The sequence below is a fragment of the Serinus canaria genome, chromosome 6 (assembly GCF_022539315.1).
Source record: "Serinus canaria isolate serCan28SL12 chromosome 6, serCan2020, whole genome shotgun sequence".
NCBI classification, from domain to species: domain Eukaryota; kingdom Metazoa; phylum Chordata; class Aves; order Passeriformes; family Fringillidae; genus Serinus; species Serinus canaria.
Window position 1 is genome coordinate 7,296,717 of NC_066320.1, and position 26,951 is coordinate 7,323,667.

At 37.9% G+C, this 26,951-nt stretch overlaps 1 protein-coding gene across 5 annotated transcripts in view; it reads left to right on the forward strand.

Moving 5' to 3' along the window:
- The window catches only part of CCSER2 (coiled-coil serine rich protein 2), a 61,903-nt gene that overhangs the window by 11,274 nt on the left and 23,678 nt on the right, over positions 1-26,951 (forward strand). For 3 of the 5 annotated variants that reach the window (XM_030241007.2, XM_030241006.2, XM_030241009.2), the window contains 6 exons: positions 348-1,824; positions 2,702-2,904; positions 16,299-16,389; positions 19,397-19,559; positions 20,205-20,391; positions 26,419-26,502. In XM_030241007.2, the coding sequence (XP_030096867.2) occupies positions 387-1,824; positions 2,702-2,904; positions 16,299-16,389; positions 19,397-19,559; positions 20,205-20,391; positions 26,419-26,502 (2,166 nt within the window). In that variant the 5' untranslated portion in view covers positions 348-386. The remainder of the gene's footprint in view (positions 1-347; positions 1,825-2,701; positions 2,905-16,298; positions 16,390-19,396; positions 19,560-20,204; positions 20,392-26,418; positions 26,503-26,951) is intronic. The other 2 variants (XM_030241008.2, XM_030241010.2) reach the window with 1 other exon arrangement.

Consider the following 26,951-nt stretch of genomic DNA (forward strand, 5'->3'; position numbering starts at 1 on the left):
TAACAGTTGAAAGTTCAGATTGTTGCTGAGAATGGATTAAAAAAAATCCAACAAAAAAATAATCCAACCTCTTCTCAAGTTTATTTTATAGATTACGAAAGGAAAACAAAAAATGATGGTTTATGTAGAGAATGAAAGTTGGGAGAAGGAGCTGTCATCTGAAGAACATATTATTGCCAAATAACTGCTGGAAGTCTGGAGTTCGCAAAATGTATCTGGGTTACTCTTTATCAGCATGGTGGAGTTAGGCACAGAAATCTCAGAAGCATATGGCTGCAAATGTATAGAAAACTGTGTTAAATGTATGGTTGATACAGGTTTAATGTTGTTTAATTCTTCTTTCTTAGATTCAAGTACCCTTTAAGGACCAATGTACCCAATAGCTCATGGAAGAAAAAAATCAAAGCAGGACATCCTTGGTTTCCAGGCTACCGAAATATGGAACAAAAACTTTAGGGGCTGTTTTGCAACCGATGCCAAACGGGACGGCCGTGAACTTAGCAGGGAGTAACGGTGGCAAAAATTTCAGCAAGCACAATGGCACTGTTGGAATGTCTTCCTTTGCTTTCAGCTGGAAAAAAACAAATAAATATCAGCTTCACGATCAGAACGGGAGAGAGGCCAATGCCAGATGCAACTCTAATGAAAAATTAATCGATTCTGAGAAATACCCTCAATCTCAAGGAGCATTGGGCAACGATGAGCTCAGGGTGGGTTTGAACAGTAATGCTTCAGTTGTATCAAAAGCAGCAAAGCAAACCAATATGTTTGTATCTTCTACTGAGGAATTAAATCCAAAGTCTATACCTGGACTCTCTAGTTCAGCTAAATTCACCAAAGGTACCCTGTCAGGAAGGACATACTCTGGACTCAATGCTCCAAGATCAAATTTAAATGGATTTTATGGAAATCGGCCAGTGGTAGGTTTGCAGAGACCTAGAGCTAATTCTTGTGCCACAAGGACAAGTTCAGGAGAAAGCCTGGCACAATCTGCAGACAATGCCAGCAAGGCTTTTTCCTGTGACAAAATGGTAAGATCACAAAGTTTTTCACATTCCATTCAGAATTCTTTCCTTCCCACTGCATCTCTAACCAGGTCACATTCCTTTAATAAAGCTGTGGATCTTACAACGCCTTATCATAGTCAAAATCTCTCTGCCAGGATGTCTCAGAGGTCTGCTCTGCTGTCAAGAAACGCGTGTCAGTTGGATGTACCCAATGGAAACGAGCCGCTGAAGTATGGATTTACCAGACCGTACTCGGCTGTGTCAGCTCCCTGTTCCAAGAAACCCCCACTGTCAAATGGATCTGGGTCAGCACCTTCCTATGGATACAGATTAAGTCGGCCTTCTCTGCTGAAGCCTACCAGGCAGCGCTTTGCTGGGAACGCCGTTGGGGATGGCAGCAAAAGCGCGGCTCCGGACACGCGCCTGGTGGAGAGCGCGGAGATTTCGGCAAACATCAACAGGGCCGTTGATAAAAACAGCATTCTAGAGAGCAGGGCTCAAAGAACAGAACCTGGGGAGGCCCTGCATGAAAGTCTGGGAAAACATGGGTCAAAAGTGATGTGTATGAGCGATGATGGAGATGAAATATCAATATCTTCTTTGTCATCCTCTGAGAAAAATGATTTGAGTGAAGACTTCAGTGACGATTTCATAGATATAGAAGAGGCAAACAGAACTGTACAAATCCAGCAGAAGGAGAGCTGCTTTGAGGAATTAGAGCATGGGAGCAGAACATCCATCGAGCCCTTTACCTCTCTCAAGGGAGGTGGAGGATCTCACTGTAATGCTGACGACTGGCTTGATATAAATGTGTCTGGTAAATACCTTTTTTATGTTCTGTGTGAAATTTTACATGCTAAATCAAAATTCTGTAATGATAATTAGGTTATTTAATGTAATTACCCATTGCTTATGATTTGTTTCAGAATGGAACTGCTCTATGCTGACGTATGTGTTTGCTTGTGCCTTTTCTGCATTATAGTTTTTTCCCAAGCATTACTTTGAAGAGATCTTTGTGATAAAAATGAAGGTGACCTCCTTTAAACACATTTGTGTTGTGGTTGTGGGATTCCTCATATCCTTGCTATGCCATTCATTTTCTGGGTTGATGATATTTTAAGAAAATTTCACCTTGTGCTCTCTCCACCTCTGTAGGTAGATAACAGCTGTAACTGCTTCTAAGTAGTGGAAATAAGTGTAGGATGTGTAATTGAATTAGTTCAGTTATAAGCAGGATTGTTACTGGGTCTTTTTTGTTTTTTTCTGATGCATATTCATTCTTTAAAAATGAGTTGAAGACACAAGAAGATGCTTTTGAAAGTCACATTTTCAAATCGTTGGTGGGCTTCTCATGATAAAATATTGTTTCAGAGATGTTGCAATTGAAAGACTAGATCCAAAGAATATATTTTTGGACCCACCTTCTAATATGTTAAAGAGACACAGAAAGCAGCTTCCACGATGGGTGGATTAGGATAGTCTAAAAGGTTAGCAAAGATGGAGGTTGGAAGATTCTTTGGTTGTAGCTACCAAACCAGCTTGAGCTTTTCCCCCTTCTGGGATGAGAAAGCTTTCAGTGTTTCTGCTGCGGGGCAGCTCCAGCAAAGGTAGCACACCAGTAAGAGGCATTTTAATGTTTATTTTTTGAGTATTGGATTGTTTTTTTAATCTTAACTGATGCTGTTCTCTTTAAGCAGTGGATGACAACAGTGAAAGCACAAAACACACTACGGAGAATGTCATCTCTTCAGAGATGAACTACAGAGCTGGCTCCTCCTTTGAGCTTTCTCCATCTGACAGCTCTGATGGCACATACATGTGGGATGAAGAAGGGCTGGAACCTATAGGAAGTGTCCATCCATGCGGAAGTTACGACTCTTCAGAAATGAACAGCATAGTATGTATCTGTATTCATAACTTGCATTGCTACAGTACGTTGAGTTTATTGCTTATTAAGTATATTTTTTTAATATTAGTTCTTGTTAAAAAAATATAATTGTTTCCTCTTTCTGCTGTAGTTTATTGCTTTGTGAAACTTCTTGTTTAGGAACTCCTGTTTCTAGATCAGGTGACCTTGATCAGGCTGTTTGTACACATTTTTTTTTTTTCCTGATTCTACAGTCAGGACAAAACATGTCCTTTCTTATGCAATCTCATAGCAGTGCTCACAAAGAGTAAAGGAATTTGATTTCTGCAAAGTAAAGGTTCAACACCTCCTAGAAATCTCTAAACATAGGAGTGAAAAAGCCAGAAAATAGCTGTTGCTTCTGTGACTTCTTGCATTTGTTGTTCTGTACTGTGTGCTCATAGGGCCCTTGTGAAGCAGACATTTGATTTTTCTCTTCATTCAGTCATAGCATCTTTGAGGTAGAGACCTGGCTGTAGCTCTCTGTAGCAGGGATCTTTGTGCATCTCCAGTGGGATACACAAATGCAGCACCACCTTTTTCTTGCTGCTAAACTCAAACTGATGTGCAAGAAGCATCATGGAAATATGAGGAGAGTGGATGGAGAGTTGTTGCTGTGCTGTGATCCTCCAACTGAGATCAGGGAGCCAGCCTTGGAATTTTAGTGGGCCTGAAGAATATTCTGTCTGTCTGCCCTGTTTGTACTCATTTATCTGCACAGACTTCTGAATCAAGCAACTTGGATTTTATTAACATGATGTTAGCAATCAGAAGGTTTGACAAAACCATTTTGGTTTAATTGATGTGTCATGCTTCGTGAGTTTCAGGCATGTTGGGTACTGTGTCACCACTGCCAATTTAGTAATGTAAATAGCACTTTCAGACTTGGGCACAGATAGGTAATTACATTCTTTGTGTGTTACTAAATATCAATTCCTGTTATATTTTCAGGTGCTTGTGGTATTGTTTGCTCTCTGTCTTAAATTATGATGTTGGGATCTAGTTCTTGAAAGAGTTTAGCTGTGGTTAATAAATTTTGTGGCAATTGTGACCAGCTTGAAAAAGCTGTTAGAGATTTTTGTAGTGTGTTTTGTAGCTTTATTGGTGTTTATGGGGAAAGGTTTCATGGAGACCACTGCAAAAACAAACACCCCTGTCTCCAGACACAGACATGCACATGCCAAGAAAAGAGGGAAGTTTTTAAACTTTGTCCTTGGTAAGTTTTAAACACGGGTATTTTGATACATACTATGAAAATGAACAAACAAATGGAAGACACTTCTTTACTGTGCTTTCAGAGTATATATGTAGGTTTTGATATGTGTAGCCCCTATGAATTAATTTGTGCATGGATATGAGTTCCTGTTGAATCAATGTGCTGATTAACAGAAGCTGCTGTAAGCAGATGAGAAGTACATTAGAAGCCTTTGATATTCCTGTTCACTATTTTGGATTATTTCTTTGTTTATTGAAAGCAAACAGTTTTTAGAGAGGGCTTAAGAATGGAAGAATGTATTTACTAGTTTTGGAGGAAGTGGAGAAAAGAGATTTTAAGACTTGATGTTGAGTCTAGAAGATCATGTATTGTTGCTACCCGTTTTGATTTTTTTATCCTGTTACTGCTTCTCCTGAATTCAGTGCTTACTGTACTGTGGCATTTTTCTGAATGAGAAAAGCATCAATAGCATGTTTTACTTTTGTAAGGCAGAAATGTATTTTCAGTAGCTTGGATTTTGAGGGGAAAAACTGAAGCTCTGAAATGTTGAATTGCCTTTTAGTAGTGGGGGTTTTTTTAGGTTGGTTTTCTTTTTTTCCCCTGTACTTGTTGGTTTTGGTAGAAATTCTGATAGATTTGATGTCTTTAGCCTAAAGATTAAACAGTGATCTTTTCTAATCTGAAGATGCAGAAGAATTTATGATGCAGTTTTTAATTCCTTCTGAAAAATAGTTCTGTAAGCTTTTGTTCCATGTTTTTCCTTTTCTCTGCAAGCAGCGAATATAAAGACAAAAAAGTGAAGTCATTGAGAATAATTATTGTGATTAGTCAACATGTTAGATGTTTTGATTCCTGGGAGATACGTGATCAAATTATGCAGTTTCTATCCTCTAGTGTGGTGAGTTGAAAGCAGTTCATATCTGTCTGTCAAAATCCAGTTGATGAGAGTCAGATTTAAGAATTTGGAGTGCTTGGGCTAATGCCAGCATGCCTGCCCCTTGGATTTAGTATTTCCAGGGCAGTCACCAAAGCAGTTGTTCTGGAGTTCCTGTGGCACCAGGCTGGGGTGAGTAGAGGCAGTGTGGCTGAGTGACAATTCAGGGAGTTGTGTGCTGAGTAATTGGTCATGTTTACTACACAATTTGCCTTTTTCTTCCTCATTTCCATCCTGCTGTTATTTTGGTAGTCTTTTAATCTGTGTCTTTCTTAGTATCAACAAATACTAAATGCTTTTCCTAAGTGTTTTCATAGATGGCAGTGCAGCCCCCACTAGGATGATCTTAGTTTAGGAGTGTTTGGAGCATCTTTGGAAGGGCAGCTTTTGCAAAGGGGATTTTAACTGGGCTTCTGAAATGAGAACCAGCATAGGAAGGCAACAGCAGGAACTTGCTGGCCTCTGAAGCTCATTGTTCCTTTCTGGGGAGCAGAAAAGCCAAAGTCTTTGCTATTCTCAGTGCATCTTGGTTTTAAAGGCATGGGGATGAAGAATAAAAGAAAATTTGGCCTCTTTTAGTACAATCCTCCTGTTCTTTACTGAGTGAACAGCTGTGAAGAAAGTTTGTAATCCAGTGTTGGAGGTTTAAGAGTCATGCAGATCTAAATAATATCACAGGGAGGACTTAGAGCTTGGTAGGAATGTGTGGGGCTTTTTGTAAGGATGAAAATATTTTTATTGTCTAATTGCATAACAGAAAATAACTAATTCCACTATCCTTGTTGTTGATCCATTTCCACTTTTGAATGGAAATTTTGGTTATTTTGGATAACTTTCTTAGTGCTGAACTGCTTTCAGATTTCTAAGCACTGTCTTTGTTGGTGCCCTTTATAGTCTTTCCAACAGCTGGTGTTTGCTGCTGAGCACCGAGTTCAGTGCTGTGTGAGCAGACTGATGCTTAGCAGAGCAGTTGATGGCTCTGTAGCTTAGCAAGAAGTATTTATCCATAGGTGCTCTCACTTGATTTTAGCTGTGCTGTTTGCTCCTGTCCTGGGTTTTATTCACTGACAGCAGTGCCTAGTTCCTTTGCTGCTTCATGGCAGAAAGCTGCTCAGCAGTGCCAGGTAAAACTCCTGGTTGTAGTTTAGTTTTGCTAGATTATTGTTTTCATTAATTTTTGTCTGAAAACACTGTTCACCATATGTGTAAGCAACGTTTTCTCAAACAGGCATCCTGATTGGAGTCTCATGGCTCCTTTGCTTGCCCTCTCTTGCTGTAGCAAGGTTTGAGGTGTTTTCTCATCTCCAGCACGTTAAGTAGACACATGAGAAACAGAAACTTTAATGTGTGTTTGTTCAGAGTGAAGCTTTGAATGTGTTTGGCAAGTGCAAGTCCTTATTTACATGGAGAAGGATAGGTAGTACAGCTGTTCTTGTTCTGAGGTATTTGCTTGTTTTAAAGATACAACAATATTCTCGTGCTCAAAGTCTGCAAGGAGTAAAAGTTTAAACTGAAAACATTCCAATCGTTTTGGCTCCTTCCTGTAATATTCTCAAGAGAGGTTTTTGCAATGTGATTTGGGTTTTTTTTTTCATTTCTTTTCAAGCAAGTTCATTTGGGCCAATAGGTTTGGACAGGAAGCTTTTAGAATGCTCCCTGTACTGTCAGATTGACCCTTTTTCCTGTAGGCTCCAGTAGTAATGTGAATCTTTGCACTGTGTTCATTTTTCCTGAAGTAAATAAAGCCAGTATTTTTGGGTATGTGCAGAGTGAACATCAATGTAATTATGAGGCATAGGATTATGGAATAATAATTGAAATCTGGCTTGAGGAGACAGATGGGTTTTAACTGCTTTGCTGAGAATTTAATTGCTCTTGGGATGAAATCTGGATCTCACTGGAATGAATCAGTTTGATACATGGCCAGAATTTTAGCCGCACTATAAAATAGTTACATTTTTTCTTCTTCCAGGCAATTTTTGAAATCTTGTAAGATTTTTGTTGTTGTTCTTTGTTATATTTTTTTCCCCTTTGTGACTGCAGCTTGGGCAAGGGCAATTCTGAATTTGTTTTTGAGAATGGGCAAAATGCTTTCTGGTTCCTGAAGAACTGGTACTCAGTGGAATATGCTCTACTTCTTAGAAAAAATGAACTTGCTACAATAGAATTGTTTGGTTCAGTTATTAATTTCTTTCAGTAGTTATTTGCAAGTAATTTAATGTTAATTACCTTAATTTTTTAAATAATTCACTTCTCAAAATGACTCTGTAGTAGGGTTTAAATTGCCAGACTGATTTCTCAAATGAGTAATTTATTAACGTGAATTCAGACCTGTAATGTGTGTAGTTCTAATACATTTATTTCCTTTATTATTTTATTTTACTTATTTCCGTTTATTATGCATTCTTGATATTGCCTTCTACCCATCTTCCTTTCTTTAGCTGAACTTTCTTTTCAGGAGGTGAATGCCAAAACACTAATTCTTGTTCTGTGAGAAGCTGGGCTTTTTAAACTTTGTGATGTTTGGTTACAGCTGTAATGAAAGTAAAACTGCAAGTAAGCTTAAGACAATGTAAAAAGTACGTAATCTTTTCTCAACACAAACTTTTCTTTTTTTGCTATAACTTTCTAAAAGAGTAGTCATGAGATGAGTCCTTCAGGTGCAAGCTAGTTACAAGAAGCACACATTAAAAGCCTTTCATGTAATGAGCCAGTTGAAATTCAGTTCTTTTTTCTCTTTACATCTTTCAAAGAACAATGAAGATCTTACTCAAAGCAGAGAAGAGCATTAAAATGTTTCTTGACTGGCTGTACTCAAATGAACAGTGTTGACTTAGTATTTCCTCCTCTCTTAGAATACAAAAGGTGAGGTTAATAAAGAGAATTAATTGCATTTTGTGCTCCCATGATGCTTCCTGAAAGTAATTTGTGTACTTCAGTTGAGCACTTCTTTAAGAAGTGTCTGAGTTTGTTCTGTACCTGAAAGCAAAGAATGATTTCACCTCAGTCAGTGCATTTTGACTAAAATTCATTATGGCATTCAGAAATACACACTTCCAGTTTTGTATATGGGTAGAGATTTTTTAATTTTTCTTTTGCTAGTGAATGTGATACAGTGAGAACTGATAACACTATTAGATGCCCAATACTCTAGTGAGGTTGTGAGCTTGGAAAGAGAGAGAAGACATTATTTTTGTGGTATAATTATTTAATGAAGTATAATTGGTCTAGTCTTAGGGAATCTTGTTATATACCTGTGTTGGGGTAATTTGGATTTTGAAGTAGCTGTTGTCTTTTTTGGTGCCTACCAAGCCTGTAAAACATCAGAGATTTTAGTTTTCTTGCAGCTGCCAGATTTTATTTGGCCACTGTTGTGGCAGAACCATGGAGGAGGAAACTGGGCAACCTCTCCCTTCAGGTGTGAGGGGATACCAGGATTCATCAGAGGAATGAGAGAATGTACATATGGCTGTAGTGCCAGTGAAAGGTGGGGGGTGATTTTATCTGCCCAGGAGGTATTCAAACAAACCATGGTAAATGCGCTTGAAAAGTCACCTCATGCAGGTGTGGAGGTGTGTACGGGCAGTGAGAGAAATCCTCAGTGGCAGATACTCCACTGAGTGTGGGTGTACTGCAGTGTACAAAGTGTCTGTGAACCTCCTGGGAGTGACTGAGAGCAAACCCAGAGAGAATCAGATACTCTGCAATTTGTGTTGTCCCTCCTTCAACATGGCCCTCCCTTCCCAACATAGTGGAGGACACCTTTTATGGACACAGAACACATAGCACCACTAATGTGGAATGGTAGCATGGAGCTCTGTCTTCTGCTTCTGCTCAGGGAATTTTCATTATTTACCTTCACCACCAAAGAAATTCTGTCCTGTAGGAAAAATTTAATTCATTGGTCCTTCACGCTTCTTTACCTGAAAGCCTGACTTTTGGGTCAGGCCAATATATCTCTTGGCAAGAGATATCACAGTGGCACATGAGGTTTTAGCTTTTACTGATGCATTCTAGAAAATGGCAAACAATATGTGAATTTTTACTTGGCATACAGAAAGATTTCTTGGAAATACATTATCTGGGAAGCTGCCATTTCTGTGGTCAAACTTCCTGCTCAGGTGTATATATATCGTGATTCTGGGATTGGCATCTAATACATGTGTCAGCCTTGAAAGCTGTTTTTCATTGGAAGCTGTTTATTGGAAGTTGCTGTAGTTGGTAACTTCTGTTTAAGCTTCTAAATTCATGTATAAGTTCCAAGTTCTTTTGTCCCAATGTCTTCATGTCATGTTCCAGAATCTGATAAAAATTATTCAGATTTACTTAAATTGTACTGTTCTAACTTCATAGTTTTCATTTTTCCAATAATGCTGTTATAGAAATCTGTGGCATTTGTTTTTCATCTTGTTAATTTCTAAGAAGCCTGTGCCTAAAAATGCATGTTTGGAAAACCACTAGACTGCTTGGTTCTGATTTCAAAGCCTCAAAAGTCAGTGTCATCTTTTTGCCTTTAATCTTTCTTATGAACAGATAATATTTGTGAATATACTGAAGTAATGGGAGAACATCCTTGAGTAATATTTCCACCATTAGGTTTTTAGTAGAAAACTGCAACTGCTATGAAAAATTCAGTCTATATTGTCGCTTGTCAGTACAGAATTAAGGGCACAAACTCATTTCAGTGTGTTCTCTCAGCTCCTCAACCATTCCTGTGGTGGAGTTTGCTGGCAGGCAATTTTCTGCTCATGGCAGAGAAAGGAAATGTCATTACATTAGAGACTGATTTTAGAGTGAAAACAGCCACCCTCTACTGTCCTACCTCTGCTCCAGTCCAACTTCTGAGTTTAACTGTAGCAGCAAGGAAAGGTGGTGAGAAACAGAATTACTTAATGAGATGGCACTTCTGTGTGTCCTGTGTTATATAGGTGTCCCTACTGTCAAACATTATTAGGAGGTAATATGACTTTATTACAGTGCACAAACCTCTTGTGATACTGGTCTGAGAGACATGACATTTGGTGAACATCCTTTGATGGCAAATTACCTTTTCTCCTTTGGGAAAGCTTATATGCCTTCAAGAGCTGCTTCCTTCAGAACTGACACAGTAAATCTTCTCAGGCTGTTTTGGCTGGAAAAACCAAGGAAGGCAATTTCACTTTTACTGATGTGTTCTGTTCATGGCATCCATTAATTACACCTTTGGGTTTGTGCTGTGGAGAGAATGTGGCAGTTGCTGTGGTGGTGTGTGAAATATGAGAGCAAACACTGGTAGAAGTTAGCAATAGGTTCATTTCCTAGGCTTGTAAGGGATGTTTTCTGTATGAGCTGATAACTCTGCATGTCCACGTGTGAGCTCGTTCTGAGCTTTTGTGCCCTTGGCTGACACTGTGGAAATGTGTCAGGGTGATGTGGCATAAACACACCTCTGCAGTAGTGCAGTAAATGAGGGAATGCTTCCTGTGTTGTTAGTAGCTCATGGAGAGATTGGTCAAAATAGAATCATCCCAAAGTAGCTTGCAGACATTTGAGGATTGTTTGGTTTTAATTGGAAACAAGTATATTAAGCTGGCTGTGTAAGAATAGAACACATTATTGCTGTGTAATGTGTCATAGTCAGGTTACTCCAAAAGTCTCTTAGGGTAGAATTAAAACTCTTGCACAGAGGAAACAACTGAGCCCCGGTACAGCCATGCCCATGCTGTTCCTCTGAGGTTGTTTGGTTCCTTTCTCAGCTGGGAATTATTTGAAGCATCTATGTTTTCCTTAAACCAAGCATTGTACATTTAATACAAGTGCAAGTCAGTGGAGTGAGAGTCATTCACAATCATTTCTGCTACTCTTAAGAGTAGCTGTAGCAATTACACATTGCTTAATAGGGTAAAATGCTCCATTGTTGGTTAGATAAACTGTAAAAGCAATGCTGAACCAACGTTGGTAGCCTTTTTATGCAAACAGAGTGGAAGCAGTGAGTAGGAAGAACTGCTTTTCCTCCTCCACTGCTCTTCCTCTGTCACTATTTATGCTCACTGCTGACTGCTTTCTGTGATTGTGTTTAAAAGGAAACAGGAACCTCTCTATTTAAAAACACCAGCCTATTGAAATAAAAACAAACCAAAAATAGAAAATATTTTTTAAATTTTGCTGGAATTCTGTAGAAGGATGGTTACAATGCTTCCCCCTTTCAGCTTTCCTCATTGCTGGAGGCTAGATGGCAGTAAAGGAATGCTTCATGTGGCAGTGGGTGTAGCTTGGGCTGCGTGTTTGAAAGTGCTGTTGCTTAAGAATTGGTCAAGTGTCAACAAAATGGCTAATATTTCTGGTTTTCCTCTTTCTCTTCTTTCTTTGTGTTATTGAATTTCAGATTTTTTACACAGTCTGACATCTGATTGTATATATAAAAAAATAAATTAAAACCCCAGCAAGTATAGATGCTTTAGTTACAGCATATTAAAATAGTAATTAATCCCTCTGTACCTTCAGTAAACCTAGGCAGAACATACAATTCCTCTATAAAAATGTTTTCAAGAACAGTAAATCTTTAAGACTGTTCTACTTAACAGTTAAACCAAAAATGTTTCAGATTTTCCTAACCAAGTTGTTGTTACATGTGTTGCCACAGCAACCTTCAGTTACAGAACATGGACAAAATTGCAGAGTACTTGTTTGGCTGCTTGGCCTAATTATCTTCAATGTGACTCATACAGAGTAATGCTTTCCTGTCCTGTCTTTGGTAATCTGCAGAGTTCTATCCCACCTCTTCCCTGGGTGCTTTTCTCTGTTTTAAGGACTTCATTTGCAGTGGATTTTTCTCTTCAGCCCAATAGTACACTTTGTGCTTTTCCTCTGTGTTTTCTGCCTTCATTTAAGAATTCTGTTCAGTTGCTATATAACATTGCCTTTTTGGAGACTTCCTATTTCATTTTTTTATCTCAGATGTTGTCAAATGCTGAAAATAGCATTGAAAAAGACCCTGGAGGTTTCCCTCTTTTCTTCTGTCAGCCTTGCCTTGTGTTTGACTTTGGCAGTTATTCTTTAGATGCCCTTCAGATGACTGATTTACCCAGTCTGTTTTCTGTTTGTTTTTAAAAACCACTTCCTTTTTTTTTCATTCCTCAAGCACCTGAAATGATGGTTTCTTCGTTTCAGTGCTGCTCTCAAATGCTTCACTTGAGTTTTTTGGTCTGATTCTCCTGTAGTTCTTTCCCTTTACTCACACTTATTTTCTACTGTGGTCTTTTTTCAGCATCATCAAAAGCAAGACCTAAGTCACTAAATCAGTAATAAAAACAATTAGTTATTTTCCTTTAGCTGTCTGCTTCCTAAAGGTGGAACAAACAAGTGAGGTCTGAGATGGTGAGTTATGGAAACAGGTAAAATGTTGCTCCTAATGGTCACCACCAATTCATGACTCCCTCAAAGCAATTGCTTTTCTGCAGAATATCCTCACCTGGCATAGGTACTTGGAGCTCTGACTCTTCTCAATTCTGGTAGCACTCTCTGAAATTACTTGAGGGCTTTGCATTTCTGCACTAACCTCAATGCCTGACTTCATTTTTTTAAAATTCCACAGTAACATACATAGTGTTAAAAACTTTCATTGGTCAACATTTTTTATTTTGAGTAGGGAGAAAATGCAGATATCTATCTGTCTTCTATTTTGGGCACTTTATGCTTTACTGTGGTTGCATTATAACCTTACAATACTTAGTGCAAGAAGTGGGAAAGCTGAGAATCAGGCCTCTTGCCTAGGTTCAGCTGTTAAACTAAATTGAACTCAGATTGGTTGGTGGACTGTAAAATAGCACTCTTCAGTTTAAGAAAAAGCTTATGACGCATGTTGCGTGAGGGATTTTTGGCAACTGAACTTTTTGAAAAGAATATTTTGCACTCCAGTTCATTATGGTGAACATTACTTTATAATGAAATCTGAAGTTTTTGCTTCAGCAAAAGCAGCTCTTCTGCACAGAGTTTCCCAGTCTTCAAAGCAGTGGTCTTGATGTTGTATGCCTCTCTAGAAAGGGGTGCTGGGCTCCATGCCTCCAACAAATTGGGTTAAATCCCAAGCTGCTGTGGGTGAGCTGTTGTGTGTGCTTGCTGAACCTGTGGTAAAACACAGCATCTGAGGACAACCACTCCAGAAAGGATTTGCAGAACATTGACGTGAACTTGGTGAAAGTGGTATGTCCCAGGTGGTGTGCCTTGCCCTTTTAGCCTTTTCCCTTCTCCTTATGCAGTATGAGGGCTCCCTGCACTGGGATGCTCCAGTTCCTCAGTTCTTAGAGCAGGACTCACAGCTGATCTGTCTCACCTCATGCTTTCCCTGTTCTATTGCAGGAAGCCAGCAAAGCACTGCTGCCTGTGTCCAGTGGAAAAGCTTTGTGGAGAGAGAGCTTGGGGACAGCACTGTAGTTGGACGTGGGATTTCACAGTCCCAAACTCAAACTCTTCTTAGGTTGTACCAGCTTGAAAATCTAGTGCTGAATCAGCCTTGTGAAAATGATACCCCTTTTAATATACATTACTCATTTCACCTATACAAATAGAATGGGATTCTTCTTTTTCTGTAACTTGTAATAATTGCTGGAACATGGAATATTCTCTAAGGTTGGAGCTGATGCACTTGGAAAGAATTTCTTTATTTCCTGTTCTGTTTGAGCTCATTGGCCTGAATCACTTCATGATGCTAATTGCTGTTAAGCACACATTATTAACTATGTTATTTCCATGTAATTACCTGCAGTTCCTTATGCAGTTGAAAGATCAGCAATGAAAGTATCTAAATTTTATTTTTTTTACATGCCCTAATGTGCTGATGAAACTCGTACTTTATCTTATAGCTATTTCAGGATGACATTGCTGACACCTCTGTATATTGTGTTTCACAGGTAGCTCACAGGGGGAAATGCTCAAAGTGCATTCACACATGGCCCAGTGATTACAAAGTCTTGGTATTTGCAGTTGTGGGGTTTTTTTGTAGCATGGAGTTTCCTTTCCTCAGTGTGGTGAAGAATGTGTAATTAGGGAAGCATAATGAAGTGTGCTGTTGACAGGAAAGTATGTCTGGAATCTCAAATACTGACCTTCTGTGACACCATTACGCTTCCAGAGTTCTCATTCAGAGATAGTAAGCTGGCTTATCTAGGTTTATTAGTAAAAATTCTGCCATATTGTGCTTTTATATTGTGCATTTTAACTGCATTTGCACAGTGATGGCAAAGCTTTTCCACTTCTTGTGTTTGTGGCCACTGTTTCCATTTTATTTGTCATGCTCATTAAAGTTCTCGCAGTAGGAGAAAATAATGCTTGTTCACACTCATTTGGAAGATGAAAGCACAGCATAGAAATCATTTATCAACTAGCAAACCAAAACTGCCTCTCAAGCATGCCTGTATTTTCCAGAATTGCTTGAAAAAATATGCATTAGATTAAAAACTCCTGGTTCCTGAATGAATGGAAGCAAAAGTAGCAAAAATATACAGGCATTTTGTTGTCCCAGATATTAAATCAATGTTTCAGTTAAATGGCTTCCATTTTTTAGTGAAGCTTTTTCATAGTTGGATTTATTCATATTTCCAATGCCTTGCTGTGTGGGTTTTCCTGATTTTTCCTGTAAATGCATAGAATGCCATTTGTGGACAAAGCACTTCAGATAGGACTTTGAAATATGACAAAAAGGGGTGTTTTTGTCTCAAGTATTCCATCTTTCTTTTGTATTGCTCATGTTTTACAAAGTGCATAGTAACTATTTTCATATCACACTTTCCCTCCTAAGTCAATAAATAACTTACCCTGCAGAAATGCAAAATGTTTAATGTCCTGTGTCACAACCCAAATCCCCCAAAAAATCTTAAAATATACTAGGCTCTTGTTGCCATTTATAATAAAATACAATAGTGTTTTGTGAGTGCTGTAGGAAGGCTGCTGAAGAACAGCTGGACCAACACTTCAAACAAATGCCTGTTAATGTTCTTCCTTTCCACCTGTGTATCTGTGACAAAGCAAATCTAACAAATGATAGCCAGCAAAGGGGTGGCTTTGCAAGTGAATATTGTTGTGCAGTGTGTTCATAGCTTGTATGCCAGTATTCATTTAAGTATTTAATGATCAATTTACTATGACAAATAATTATAAAACACTTATTTGATTTAATATTTGATAAATTATACAATATTGGTATCAGGTATCACTTCTAGGAGTAGCCAATAAACCTAAGAAAAATCTATATTTCTGCTGTTAGGAAAGAGGCCAGTCTGTGGTGCCTGAGTCTGGTCTCAGCCTTAAAGGCATGACTTTCACTGGGAACTCAGGAGCTGGAGCTGGATATCCCTAGGAGTTTCCTTAGGCCTGTTGTGTGTGATAGTCACTTGGTGTTAATGGGTTTAGTTTCCTTGGAGTGATGGAGTGAAAGGGTGTCTGGGCTCTCTGCCCAGGCTGCTGTTGTTTCCAGCAGCACTGGCAGTGTCAGACTGAGCCTGAGCTGGGTGTTCCACAGCCTTGACCTCCTCAATTCCTCCTCCTCTTGGTATTCTTAAAGCAAGAGGGGTCAGTCTCTGTCTTTTTAACACTGACTGGGCTTGCCCTCATTGCAGTCCTTTAATATACCTGGCTATATTTAATATGTATAATTCATTTAGCACTAAACAGCATTTTTCTTGTGCCATTAGCATACCCATGCAATGTGATGGTTTATTAGTCCCTAATAAACAGCTTTATACGAACCTCAGTCTGAAAGGCAAAAAGAAGCAGAGTTTGGTGCTCATAATGGCATGTTTGCTTTGCTGTCCAAAAAAAATCAAGATAACATAGGTTTCCCTCATTTCCTTGCAATGATTTCATGATAATATGAGAGCTGAAATATAAGGATTTAACATCATCTCTTCAGAAAGCTATTTTTGAATTCCAAGTAAACTAAGGAGTTGAGTTTCAAAATGCTCCCAACTGCTGAGAAGGCAGGATATTAATGAATAAAAAAGTCTTTGAAGTGTTCCATAGGCATCAGGCAGAAAAATGTTTTAATCCATCTTTGTTTCATCTAGCACTGTTACTGTGTCATATTAGCAGAGGTGTGATGATTGTATAAATGGTCTCCAGTAAGGCTGATCTTCCCTGAGGAGAGGAGGCTGCTGGTAACATTGGATGTTTGCACAATAAAAATATAACCAAGCTTTTTGTGACAGTAGGGTATATGAAGTATCATGGAACCAGCTGTATCTCACTTTTCCTTTCTTGCAGGATATCTTGAATAATCTTGATTCATGTGATCTTGAAGATGATGATCTCATGCTTGATGTGGACCTGCCTGAGGACCCACCTCGTGACAAAGGTGAGTAAGGCAGCCAGGCAATGTCTCTGTGAAACTGCTTCATGGGCTTAAGAGACTTTTGGCTTGCTTTCTTCTGACTCTTGACTTAATAACTCAATGCACTCTTCAAACTGTTTGGTTTTTTTTTTCTTTTAAGTAACAACTGTTTCTTTTGTGAAATACTGTAAGGGAGATATTTCATTTTTCCCAAATACAACTCTTACATTTGAAGAATTCTGAATAGAGAAGTGTACTGCCTTGAATAAAAGTTCAACCTTGTCTCATACTATTTTTTTCTTAAGATTATTTCTATAGAATAAATTTCAAAGTTTTAAGTTAATCTTCTAGTCTCATGTTTTCAGCTATATTTGGAAATGCTGGGACAGTATTTTCTTTCAGCTTTGCTGAATGGCAGCAAAATTCTTTGAGATAAATAATTTTCTTCAACAAAATGACACTATCTCCTAATAGAAATACATACACTTCAGGGTAGCAGAAGATGTAAAATTTAAGATATGTGTTTTCAAATTGTGTTTTATGCACTCTTGCTTTCAGTGAGGATGCTGGCAGACTTTTCACAGAGAAGGTAGAGACACCTAGACGCCCCTGAAATAGAACAAATTCAGGATAGAATGAACCTGGTAAAGGAAATTATGGCTGTACTTTCTCAAATCTTAGGCTGGAAAAGTTTGAGGGTACTCAAATTCCTGAGCTACTCATGGGACTGATGAGTATTGTTATTATTATGAGCTGTTGTTATGAGATTATGGGTATTAGTTTTATCTGGAAGTTCAGTGAAGGGCAGTCTGTCTTCAAATACAGAAACATTGAATGTGGAGCACTGTCAGGCCCTACCCAGTGCAAACAGGCACTGAAATGAAGAGGGCTTTACTTGTTTTGTGTAGCATTCAGCTGCTTGCTGAAGTAAATTCAGGGGTTTTTGAGAGCACCTCTGAGTTATCTGGGTGAAGACTGTTGTGTGTATGTTAGATATGAAGCCAAATTTGCAGTAAATGAAGCACAGTTTTCAATCTGTGATGATGGTGGCACATTGTGTTTCAATGTTGTGCATGTGTGAGGTGCAATACTTAATCTCTTACGTCTCAGAATGAATTTTTCAAAGTGCTCATGTGAAATGATTGAGAACATTGAAGTATGCAACTTTTCAACACTGACAGGTATGAGCTTTTTAGTTTTTTTCTCATTTACCAGAATGGGTAACAATGCAAGCTTAAGGCATATTCTTGCAGTAGGAGTAATTTAATTCTGTTGGGGAAAAACCAAAGAAACAATTTTAAAGGGCAGATCAATTTCTCCTAAGTTTTCTTGTTTATATGTAACATGCACTGCATTTGCATCAGTAATTCCATTACAAATTATTAATTTGAAAACTGCTAGAAGGGCATGTTTTAGAGGTAAATGTTTACCACAAAAACATTAAGAGCTAATTACTGCTACTTTTGACATTTTTTTTAGAGTTTGGGTTTCCTTATAAAATTAGCCAGGCATAAACAGGGAATCTCCGTTTCTTATATTGAAAATTCTGTATTTTCAGCAAAGAGGATCTGAAAAAAAGAATTCAAAAGCCACTTCCAGGTTTTCTCTTATAAGCATGACCACCTGAAAAAGCAAAACTTCTTCTTGGTTAATTTCCACCTGCCTTTACTCAGTGTCTCAATATTTACTTTTCCAAAGCTGAAAATCATAATTGCTTGTAAACTTACTTAGCACTTATTTTGTTCTCAATTTTCATGTGTTATGAGCTGTAGAAAGACACTGCTAAAGGAAAATAAATCTTGTTACTTAAGGTGAATAAGTTTATTTTATTATGCAATTTTTTGGTTATTTGCTAGGTGATAAAAACTGAATTGTAGGTGGGAGTGCTGTTCTAGTAATGTTTAACAGCACTTTTTGCCAACACTTTTTCCATAATTATGTGTGACTTCACTGACATCAGCCTCTTAAGACTTTCCAGGTCCTCAGAAACTCTCCTGGTTTCACTTTGGAGCCTGGGATACTGCTTGGCCACTATTTATAGCAGCAGTGGTAGCTGCAGAAGCATGCAGGGAGTGAGGAGGGCCGTGTAAATCACAGGGTGACGCTGGGCTGGCTCGCAGCCCCACGCAGGCTGGGAACCCAGCAGGAAGGAGGGCCTGTTCGGAGCCGTGTGCGCAGCGGGGCTCGGGGGGCAAACACTGCTCCCCTGGGTGGAGCTGCTCCCAGGAAAGCACTGACAATGTGAGGGAAAGCTCCTTGGGTAAGTGAAGGACCAGGTGTGGTGGCAGAATCGCAGTTTAGGACTGTTTTTGCCGGTTCTGACTCCTGGGTAGAAGTTGTTTTGGCTTTCTCTCAGTCATTTCCGGGCTGTTGCCAAATTTAGCGTTTGTTCCCTTAAGACGTTTGTGGAATTTCTGTGGCTTTGCAGAAGTTGGTGTTTTAAAGAGCTTGTTTGGTTTCCTTGTTTTAAATCATGCTGGTTGTCCAGTTAAATACAGATTAAATGTTTCTGAATCTGAAAACCAAGTCATGTGAATAGGATGAGGCATATCCATATTTTAAGTAGCAAAGCTGTTTTCTTTTTGCAATGCAATACTGGCCTGTTTTTACAATGTTTGTAAAAATTTCTGTTTGTGTATTGTTAGAACTTCTTAAAGGCCTGGAGATACCATCAGTAAGAGAGAGAAAGACAGGAAATTGATACTTCTAAATTGATTTTCTTCTTTAATTTCTATCTCCTTCAAATGATTTTCTGTTAAAAGTGGAAACACTGTTAAAGCTGGATTCTTCAGTTTGCTACAGGTTGCTCTTATTCTTGTAACAAGTTTATGTTTTAATAAAAATGTGACATTGTTGCAGAAGTCCACTTGACGCTTCTAAAATGCATACTGTTTTGGATCAGTTAAAAAACAAAACAAACCCCACAGGCTTTACTCTGCATCTGTTTCCAGCACATAGTTAATATTTTATTTGCAAGGTCCTGGGAACAAGTAAGTCTTATGATTTTTTTTTAATGTTATGCTCTCTGTAGAGGAATGTGAAAATATGAGCCGCTATGAGAGACAAGACAGAAATGCGAGACAGCATCAAGAGGGATTCTGGAAAAGAGCCCCACAACAGCGATGGAATACACAGGAGCACTATCATCTTGGCCATACTGACCATTATATCCATGGTAAAAATGATTTGAACAGGTAAAGCACTTTTCTGTATCCTCACAATCATTTAAAGCACCAGTGAGCAATTCCTATCTGGCACTAAGGGATCTCAAGTGATATTGAGTACAAGTACAACATTTTCAGAATAGTTGTATGTCTGAGTAGAAGCACTACAGAGGGTTGTAACAATTTCTTTTTAAAACTTATACTTCTGTTTTCAGTCCAAGTACTTGTTGCTCATGTTGATACAATATTATACATGTTGATTAAAATAGCTTTTATGTTCCATGGAAAACCATTGCAGTGTCTTACTACTTGCATTTTGTAAATTTGGGCCACTTTTTGCAGTTTAATTTGTTGGTAAAGTAAATCTTACTTTATAGTAAGATTTATAGTAACCTTATAGTCCTTAAATTGTTGAATGACAGTTTCTAGAAATTCTGCTGAACTAACTGGTTTTAGGGCACTGTAGTTTATAGTCTGAGAGGCGTCTCTGGGAGTGGAAAGGAAAACTCTGTATTTTAGTGAAATAGAAATGACATTTTCTGATTTATTAATTTATTTTCTGCTGTGTGCCACAGTGTGTAAGTATAACCCACATTGCATAACACTTTCCTTTTTACCAACCGCTGTCTAGCTCTCCAGTTTGTCACCTCTGTGTGTTTGTTTTGGGTTTTTTAGGGGTTCAAACTACCTGGAGCCTGCCGTGGGTGCCCTGGAGAGCTGCGGGGCAGGCGGCAGCTGCGCGGCGCCGCGGGCGCTGGCGGAGAACACGGTGATGCTGGACGAGATGACCCTGCGGCACATGGTGCAGGACTGCACCGCCGTCAAAACCCAGCTCCTCAGGCTCAAGAGGCTGCTGCACCAGGTGAGCTCTCCACAGGTGCTGGGAAGAATGAAAGTTTGACAGGAAAGTCTCACCGATATGTGTGCTTAGCAGAAAGATTTTTGAATGTAGAATCAGAATAAAGAATAGAGATAGAAGCAAGTTTTAATATAGAAGAAAAGAATTGTTGAGCTAGTCTTATTGGATAACTAAAGAGGTAAAGAGTATGTTAGTTAGAAGGGGTTTTTACGACTTAGAGCAAAAGATAAACTCACTTCAAACAGGAAGATGTTTTTACTAAGCAGAAAGCACAGGCAAACAAGTCAGCAAATGTTGCAAGTAGAAAGTCTCAATTTTCTACTGCAAGAAAACTGAAAAACGACTTCTAGCTTAAATTGTAATGTATTAATTTTTAGTGATAAGAGAATAATAACATGAATATAGTAATTCTAGTAGTTATGATAAGCTATAAATAAAAGTTAAAGTATAGATTAGTTCTACTGTATTAAGATGCTCAGCAGAGAAAAGTATATAACACATTTGTAACTTAATCTAAAGGTCTCTAAGCTTGCCTGCAACTGGAGCTGACAGCTGTAGGCACAAGCACTGTCACCGACATCCCTAGACTGCTGTAACATCTTAGATGTAATAGACTGCATTTTGAAGAGCCTCCTAGAATCCCACATCTCTCATTAAGACTCTTAGACACAGGGATTAAAGTACTAAAATAAACTGGGGACTGGGCCTAGTTGGGCTTATTTTCTGTTTGGCCTTATTAGGATATTGCGTTTCATTTGTACATTGAGCTACAGCTTTCCAGAAAGTGGCTATGACTTTTATTGCTGTTTCCAGTAGTGCCTTTTCTGCCTTGGCAGTACTACACTGACTACAAAACATGCTAAATACTAAATTTTTAATATTTATTCACTATTATTTTAATAGTGAATTTTTAATATTTAATTTTTAATATTTAATTTTTAATATTTACTCACTATTAAAATTTACTTCTCTGAGGAAATGTAAAATTTTTTAAAATCAGCACATGTGAAAAACAGCTTTTATCCAATAAGATTCAAAAAAGCTGGGAGCTAAAAAAAAAAAAAAGAAGTATTAAAATCTATCCCATTGATCAAAATTGCATTCACCAAGTCACTGCTATTTGCTTTTTCTTAAAGCTTTGTTTTCCTCATTCTTTTTTTCTATTCTTTGTGTTTTTTCAAAAAGCTTAGCAAATCTTGCTGGGTCATCTCTATTGCAAGTGTTCAAATTTAACCTTCCTCTGTTATGAAATTGTCATAAGCTTTTAAGGAGCTTTTTTAACGTACCTTAAAACTTGGCAAGTTGTGGGAGTTGGTAAACTGCTGGATGACTCAGCAGGAGTATGGCATTTCAGCTACAAAAATTTCTTTGTTAACATAATAAAGAACAGTTTGTGAGGCTTTCTTTGGAGGCATACACAGATGAGCATTGGAAAGTGTGTGATGTTGTCTTTTAATACCAGATTCATTGCTCTTCTTTTCTGATAGGAAAATGTAATGAAAATAACTTCGCGCTTTAAAAGTAAGGCACTAAAGCAAAAAACAACAAAACAAAAAGCAAATCAGTCTTGAGGCTAATTCAAGGGTGTAATTGTGCCTTTTAGAAATGAAAGCATTTGCTTCCTGTGCTGAGATGTATTCCTGATTTTGTCAGGGGAAAAAAAATTGTAACAAAAATAATGCAGTGCCAGAAGGGGAAGGTGTGTTCTTAGAACCTAATGTCTGAGTGGTGGGCTATGTAAACTGTGCCCCCCAACAGCCCCAGGCATTAATACAGAGGTGGCAGGGAACCTTTATCTAGGACTTTTAATGCCTTTAACATAAGGACAGTTTGGCAGCTTGATGGATGATCTGTGTGTGTGGTTCAGGGTGTAAAGGCTTGCACATTATAGCCAAGTAATGTGTGACCCTGTAGAGTATTATGTGTAAAATCTTGATCTAGTTTATAATAGCCAGGTTACAGAATAAAAACCTTGCATCAAGTAGCTCAGATTAACTTTTTTTAAAAGAACTTAAATGCACAGAATGAAGCAGTTACTCTTAATATGTCTGTTTTTCAAATTTTGCTTCTGGTCTTGACAAATGCCTGATCCTTCTTCCCTGTAACAATGAGTTTAGTAATAACAGGTATTATTCTTCCCTTCACACTTTGCCAGGCATACTTGACTGTATTTTCCTGACCTAAACTAACCCTGTTTTGACTCACTGCTTCCAAAACTCATCATTGGACTTCTGAATATTTACTCTACTCTCCTGTGTATAATCCAGTCTTTTAATCAAGAGCATGAATTGTAATGTCAAAATAAATTAGCCTGCAACAGAGGGGGAAAATTCAGACCTTTACTACCTAAATTGCTAAATAATTATTAGGGCAGAACTTTTATGAAATTTTTTTTCATTACATAAAGGTGTTAAGCCTTTAATGTAAACATCATGCTTCATACCAACAGGAATGTGTAAAAAACCCACAATTCTTTTTTACTTCTTGAACAGAAATACAGTTTTGAAAACGAATAGTTGAACTTTAACATTCTGAACTCTGAACTAGGACTGGATCACAAGCAGCTTCTTGCAAAATATAAAAAATCAAGGTACAAAGTCAATTGCTTTCAAACTACAGTTTTATTATGGAATCAGAAGTTCTTCTATTTCCTCCACCAATATTACACATTTAAATTTATGTGTTGCCTTTCTCTATTTGTGACATTCAGCAATAATATTTAATTTGGATAGGTAGAAATAGTCAGAACTTAGGCTTGAGGTCCCAGAGGAACAGTTGTAGTGAAATAGGAAGAGATAGTAATTAAATTCAATTTTATACAATTATCTAATCAGCTGTAGTGTGATTTAGTGTAGAGCACAGCATGTAATGAATGTATACCTAGCAGATTCCAGGGGAGACTTAATGTGCTGTATGGATTCATTGCTGTGACTAGAGCTCACATAACTGCATATAAATTAGCTGGAGTTTTGCTAGCAACAGAGCTGCAGCAGCATGGGGTTGGTGCTGCATTCCCAGTTCAGCTTGGAAAAAGAAATAGTTCTTTGAGTAACAGAGCCTTGGCTGAGCTCTTTATGAGCAGGAACATGTGCTGGCTGCTTACTCCTCACTCACTGTCATCTTCCTGTGCCTTCAGACAGTGAAGTTAGCAAAAGGATTCTCTCTCATACAGAGCTTAGAAAATGCTCACAGTAGTGAGTCTAACCTTCTCTGACTTCTCAGTAATGTAATGTAAAATAACCTATATGGAGTGAAAAATGTGGCTTGTTCTTGTTCTAAATGCAGCCATATTTGCAGAGAGGTGTACTGCTGGAGAGTGTTCTCTCTTTAATGCTTAACTGGAGTGCTAACTTTGTATTGTAAGAAGAAAATGTTTTGGAAGTCTAATTCTAGTAATAATTGACATGTAATTGTTAATGCCTCTTAAACATTGACTAAGGTACTTCATTTACATGCTTATTAAGAAATAAGATTTTTCTTCTGATCTTAACTATTTCTTCCTCCTCCTCAATTAATTTCATAAACTTGCTGCTCTGGGTGGAGGCTCATGCGTTAATACAATTTTAAATAAAGTGTTTCTGTTTCTGTTGCCCTTGAGCCTTTGATCTTTGCAAGGATTGACCATCCTCTGTAGTAACCCAGCAATGACTTGCAACCACATCATTGGTTGCATTGCTTGCACTTGCTGTTCCTGTAGGCAGGACTGAAACATGAGGCAGTTCACAGAACTGTGAGATCTATGAAGCTCTTTTTTCTGTGGAAGGCAGGTTTTATAAAAAATGTTTCATTTTAAATTATCTTTCATGAATGGAAATGAAATTCTATTTCTCAAGCACAGCTCTTCTCTGTAACTTATCAGATATGGCCCATTTGTATGAAGAGGTGTGAATGAAAATGTGAACCATGTAGTGCAGATTTGTTAAATGCATCAGTACATTTTGTTGAGGCTTTAGATCAGTAAGTCACTTGTGTACCTTTGAAATACATATTCATTGTCTTCTTTTCTTTTTGCATCTGGTGAGATGCACAAGAGAGATTCGTCTTTGTTTATGAGGAGTCTGAAGTTGAGAAAGAAACAGAGTTACAAAACAAAAAGATGTTTTTGTGTCATGCATTAAGTTGTATAAATTGCCTCTACATTTATTATTTTTTACTAGCCACAAAATAGTTCACCTCAGTGACTTAATTGCATTTGAAAGAAACAGTATCAAATGAGATGAAAAAGAAGTAGCAAATCAAATTGCCAAATTGTAGGTTTAAGCTGTTGTTTAACTGTCAGACTGTCACTGTGACAGTGTTTGACAGTGGACAGTGAGATTGACATGGCCTGGATGAAACTGCAGCCAGAATGCCAAGCAGGCAGCAGGTGAGTAGCACCCTCTGCTTAATGGCCACTTAACACAGCTTCTGCTTGCATCCTTATAGAAATGCCATTAGCAAAGGAGTTTATTCAGATCAGTGATTTGTACTAAATAAAGCTTGGAATTTGGGATTAAAACCTAGACCTTGGTAAAAATTCGGTGGCAAATTCATAAATTTGCCACTGCTCTGGATAAGTGATTATACCAAAATAAATAATGAGTTTTGCTGCTGTAAAAATGATAGCAGTAGCAGTTTTCTATACTGCCTGTTGTAGTGTGATGTGCAATGTGGTGGTGATACCTTTATAAAGTTTATTGTATCTTTACCAGAAGATTGAAAGCAGATATTCTCTCCAAGTTCCCAAATTTGATAGTATCTTGGTATACTTCTTAGTATTATTTCTAGCCTACCAAAAATAGCATATGCATAAAACCAGGTGCATTTTCTTTGCTAATTCTGTCATCTGTTTGGTAATTCTAATATCTTTTTTTGTACAGGGATGACTCTATTTTGCTGATTTCCCCTGTTTCATTTTACCAGTATAATGAGAAAGAAACAAAAATCATAAAAAGGCAGATTTCATAGGTTAATCCTAGCATGTGTTCAAATGGAGGCTTGAGTTCCTACTGAGAGAGTTAGAACTGTTTCTTTTCCAGTTGTGCTGTGTTCTCTACATGTTTACTGAGGTAATTGCAGCAGTGGTGAGGGAATTGCTGCAGATGACCTTTGTCCCTGCTTTGCTGGTGAATAAGTCAGGTGTAGCACAGGCCTGGAGTACTGATTTAAATCACCAGGGAGTGTGTGACATACTAACCTTCTTTGCAATCAGGTCTTAATCTGCTGTTGTGGAATCTTATTGCTCCACTTCCCTGCATTTTAATAGCAGTAGAAGGTATATTGGAGGTACAGAGCTTTGAAAAGCCATATGAGATACTTTTGCTTGAAATTGTTTGTCTTTTATTTTTTCCCATTCCCATGGTGACTCTTTCACAGTTGTAACTGTGACCATCTGTGGCTTCACTTCTGAGTGTGTGTATTTGTTTGAATCATTGCTTAAAATAAAATTTTGGTGAAAATTTTTAATTGGGAATGTAAGATAAATATAAAATGCAATAGAAATGTGCAAAAAATAATTTGTTAATTGCAAGTAATTCTAGGATTCTAATTGGTGCACTTTTTCTCTAGCATTTTAGAAATGTTTTGAACTAACTAATGTTTGTGTTTTTATGGTATTGCTGTGCAAATTATTTCAAAGCACTCTGGTAGAACTTCTCTATAACATGGTGTGTAAACTGCTGCTCCATCAGTCTTTCACTGGCTGGCTATGGGCCTGCAAGGGACAAGCAGCTGTTTGAGAACTGATGACAACTGAGTGCTGGACAGTAAAACTTGACAGTTCTCAAAATTAACAGTTGATTTCTCTAAAATCCCAAGAAACAAACAAAAAAAAAATCCCAGAAGCATCCAAACCAGAACAGCATCAAAAAAACTGTAAGATGTAAAGTTCTATCAAGTTATAGAAATGAAATATAAGTGTCTGTAGCATGGGCATTACCTGGGCATTGTACTCAGGCTGCAGCAAGCCTGGCTTTCCTGTGGGGGGAAGAAGGAAACTTGCTGTTTCAACAAGTGATTCAAACTTGTATTCTTGTCTTTGTTCCCTGGTAGAATGATGAAAATGTGTCACTCCAGGACATTACAGTCTCAGTTCCATCGAGTCCAGAACCACAAGAACCTGAGTCAACTTTTAAGGTAAATGACATTGATTGACTCTAAGGAATAAAAGATGCAAACCTGTTTATGTTTAGAAAACACACCCAGAGCTTGTGTGTTACTGAAGTACTGCTTCTTGCTTCTTTCTTTCTTTAAATGCTAAGCTGGGTGAACCCCACAAATTCAGTGGCAAGTTTATTGTTTTTTAGAATGGCTATTTAAGGCAGAAGAAGTCACAGTAGGTATTGCAAATGGAATCATCTTTTATAGTTGCAGTCTTGTAACATTGTGTTTTCTGTGGTGGTAAGATTTTGTAGCATTACTTGGTTCTTACTGCAAAATCAGTATACAAAGATCACTATTTCTGTATTGATGGGAGGGAAACATTCCTTACTGGAAATATAAAAAGCTTATAAATACTTCATGAAGTTGAAGAACACTTAGAATCTAATGTTTGTTTTGAGTTCAGTAATTTCTGTTGTTGATAA